The sequence below is a fragment of the Octopus bimaculoides genome, chromosome 5 (genome assembly GCF_001194135.2).
Source record: "Octopus bimaculoides isolate UCB-OBI-ISO-001 chromosome 5, ASM119413v2, whole genome shotgun sequence".
Lineage (NCBI taxonomy): Eukaryota > Metazoa > Mollusca > Cephalopoda > Octopoda > Octopodidae > Octopus > Octopus bimaculoides.
This window is the reverse complement of record NC_068985.1, coordinates 121,283,871-121,287,887: the sequence shown is the minus strand read 5'-3', so window position 1 is coordinate 121,287,887 and position 4,017 is coordinate 121,283,871. Positions and strand designations below refer to the sequence as shown.

Sequence of the window (4,017 nt, the reverse complement as noted above, 5' to 3'; positions counted from 1 at the left end):
GTGGAAATCACAGTTTCGGATTGAATCTCACTGAGCGGCACCTTGAGAAAATGACGTCTACTATAGCTCCGGGCCGACTAATGCCTTTTGAGTTAATTTGGTCGATGGAAACTGTATGGAAACCTGACTTACGCACACACATATATATATCTTTATGTGTGTGTGAGTGTGTGTGTGTGTGTGTGTGTGTGTGTGCGTGTGCGTGTCTGTATGTGTTCATGTTCGTTGGTTTGTTCCCATAACTTAGCAGTTCGGAAAATGATAAAATAATTACCAGATATTTTGAAAAGTAAGTTGTGGGGCAAATTTATACCTTCAAAAATGATCAAAATTTCTTCCCGATCCATAGGCTCATAAGGACGGTTTCTCGGATTCTGTGGTTTATATATCTCCACCCACCTGCGCGATGGGACTTCGAGCCGTAGCAGGACTGCACATTTTTACCAGCAGCGTGGACTGGAACAACGTGAAGTGAAGAAGACAACTCATCGCCCACCCCGTCCAGGAATCGAAATTACAAGCTTACGATCGTAAGTGCAACACTCTAATCACTAAGCCATGTGCCTCCACACCTGTTACACTTAGAATAGCACAATAGACATTTCAATAATTTTCTACATGGATGGATGGTTCACTACCTGTTTCGACGATGAACATTCAGTTGTCCAGCCAACTGAATTAAACTGTTCTTTGAATTAGCAAGTGACTGAGCATTTTAGAGATACGTGTAGCCTTAACGTAATTCTCAAGCAGAATCAGCGTGGCTTAGTTTTTGATAAGGCATTGTCTTTCGAATTACATGTGCCATTCATCCAAAGTGCTTGTATCCAGTTCTATTTATCTAATCTCACTCACAAGATATGGATCGACCTGATGTCATAAAGAATTGAATTTTCTCAAGTTGTGATGCGGTGAGATCGAATCCGGAACATCTTGGTTCAGAACCCCAATTCTTGAATATTTATTTTGTCATAACGCGGATTTTCTATATACATTCATGCATACGTATGCACACACACACACACACACACACACACACACACACACACACACACACACACACACTCAGACACTATGTAAACGGCCTTCCCACCTAACCAGCGAAGTGACATGTTTCGAAAGATACAACAATGCGAAGAAGTGCATAGTGACCAGCAGTGTTTAAGAACATCCGATAGTCTGGTCGATACTTTCGAGTTCTTTTACAGGGCTTAGGAAAGCTGAAGGACCGCTGCAATAAGTGTGTGAATCTGAGAAGGGAATATGTTGAATAGAATCATAATTAGCTGATCCTCCTGTATTTTCTTTTACTCAAAGCCGGGAACTTTTCAGCACCCCTCGTAAACCATGTACATATGATCATGTGCATTCATTCGTTTGTATGTATAAATGAATATGCATGTATATATAGGTGAAGTATATTTGCCACTTAAATGTGGCTGACCCCTAAGGGTGGATGTTACTGTTGCTTTTAGCCCCAGGAGAACATCTCCTCCAGCTGGCTATTGACACACATCTGTGTCCTGTCTGTATTTGCAAAGGGAAGTCATCCTTCCCATCTTGATCTGCGATACGTACGGACTCAAGTTTCTGGGTATTTACCCGTTCTCAGCGTACGACAATCGCCGACCTTCGATGCGAAAAATGTCCCGATGCAAATACATATATCCTTTTTCCAGGATATATATATATATATATATATATATATCCTTAGTACCCTAATTGATCAAACTTGTGACAAAAGATATTCTGGCTATGACCATCCCATGTTTTTGTATATGAGGGAATATACTGTCCAATATATCCTGCCTTTTCATTAATATAGTAGTTTCTGATTTGAAGGAGAGTTTCTGCAACTTTCTTCGAAAAACGAGCGACTATATTGAATCTTCCTTTGCAGATTATTTTACAAGCATACAAAAGACTACTGAAATTTTCTCTACAAAGGTTTACTCGTTTTAAATTTGGGGCGGTGTATCCTATGGACCTTGTTTTTTGAAAGGCGATACAAATTGAGGATATTTTAGCTGCTTTTTGGAGCTGTTTTGTTATATTGTAATGTTAATGTAATGTAGTAAATGAAATTATGAATTTTGTTTTGCTTACCTCCAGAACCCGAACCAGATCCTGATAATTCTTCATCTGAAAAGAAAATTAAAATTATTGTTATCATCATCATCATCATCATCATCATCACTGTCGTCGTCAACAGCAATGTGAATAACAAAATCAAATGTATGTGGAACACTAACACAAATACGGCACTTGTTGTCAATGGATCTCTCTGTCATTTCACAAACATTACAGGCATAAAACATTACTCCACCAATTTAATGAAGCATTCACAATGATATAAAAAATAAAAATGGAATTAAATGTGATAGACATTATAAATCACCCAATAGAAGCAGCAACTCAAGTATCAATTGAAAAAAAAAAGTTTTATTAAAACATTCATAAAGGAAACTGCAAGCAAAACAACCTTCGAGCAGAATAATAAAAAAATACAATAAAGACAATATAGAAAGAAATACAAGAAGAAATGTGATTGCTAGAATGTTTCAAACCCCAAAGAAGCATTCAGAAACATCACACAGAAAGAAAACAGACCTACACAAAATGTAGAAAATTAAAGGAAAACCTGGAACTCAAAGCAGTTAACAGAAAAGAAAAAAAACACTTCAACAAGTGAGGTTAAATCACAAAGAATAAGAAGTTTTAATAGAAATAAAAAGAAATATCGATGCTGTTACTACAGCAACATGCTTCAAGAGGATGAAAAGGACTCTACAGAGAATTAAGCAGAAAGAAAATGTAAGTGGAAAAATAACCTCTTCAAAATAAGAAATATCTGACCTACGAAAATATGTAGAATAAAGTAAATGAAATTTCTTTCAATGACAATAAAAAAAAAGGAAAGAAAAAAGGATGGCGAAAGTATATTATGTATTTCATTAAATACAATATAAAAATGAATAAATGTAATAATCTATAACAGGAATGTGGTATTCGGAGGCTAGTAGATTGGATAAAATTCAGAATGTTTCGTCAGGAATATATTTATGCTACGTGGCTACATTAATCAGAGTTTCAATTCCTAAATACACTCGCGACCACCAAATAAATAAATAAATAAATAAAACCATAGGTGTGGTTGAGTGGTAAGAATCTCGGTTTCCAACCATATGGTTCCGGGCTCAACCCGACTGTATGGAACCTTAGGTAAATGTCTTTTACTATAGCTCCGGGACGACCAAAGCCTTGTGAGTGTATTTGGTTGACGAAACTGAAAGAAGTCCTACATACATAGATACATACATACATACATACATACACACACACACACACACACACACACAAACATATATATATATAGGCAAGAATGGAGAATTCTTATATATATATATAGGCAAGAATGGAGAATTCTTATATATATATATAGGCAAGAATGGAGAATTCTTACATATATATTGGCAAGAATGGAGAATTTTAGGAAAGTTCTTATATTTTTGGGATGTTTTACAAATCTTTTTTAAAAAAAAATTTAATATTATCTTAAAACGCTTTTTTGTTTAGAAATTATATAATATTTAGAATATTAAATCTTTAATGCACCTCTGATAAGAGAAATGTGGTCAACTGTTATGGATGGAATACTCGCCCATTTCAAACCAAAATTTTTCGAAACGATCGTATGAATATGTACTCATTAAACATTCATCCGAATTCATCGGATACTATAGCTCCTTGGATTCCTACCTTCTAACCTTGTCATCGATTCGTAAAAATTGAAAGTTTTAATGCAGGTGCATTTATGTATTATACGCTTTCATGATTTGTATATTTGTACTTGAATTGATACTGTATATGAACTTGCTTATGATGCGAAGTGATTTAATTCGATATAGGGATTTGACCTTTGGAATTTGTTCTCCATTCTTGCCTATTTTTGTTCCTTAAGAACGCTAATGAGTTGCGCTGTACTAAAGGATATCCTATATATATATATATATATAT

At 35.3% G+C, this 4,017-nt stretch overlaps 1 protein-coding gene across 6 annotated transcripts in view; it reads right to left on the bottom strand.

Moving 5' to 3' along the window:
• Positions 1 to 4,017, bottom strand: part of LOC106884390 (uncharacterized) — a 628,567-nt gene that overhangs the window by 67,936 nt on the left and 556,614 nt on the right. For all 6 annotated transcript variants that reach the window (XM_052967966.1, XM_052967968.1, XM_052967967.1 and 3 more), the window contains one exon: positions 2,107 to 2,142. In XM_052967966.1, coding sequence (XP_052823926.1) covers positions 2,107 to 2,142 — 36 coding nt within the window. The remainder of the gene's footprint in view (positions 1 to 2,106; positions 2,143 to 4,017) is intronic.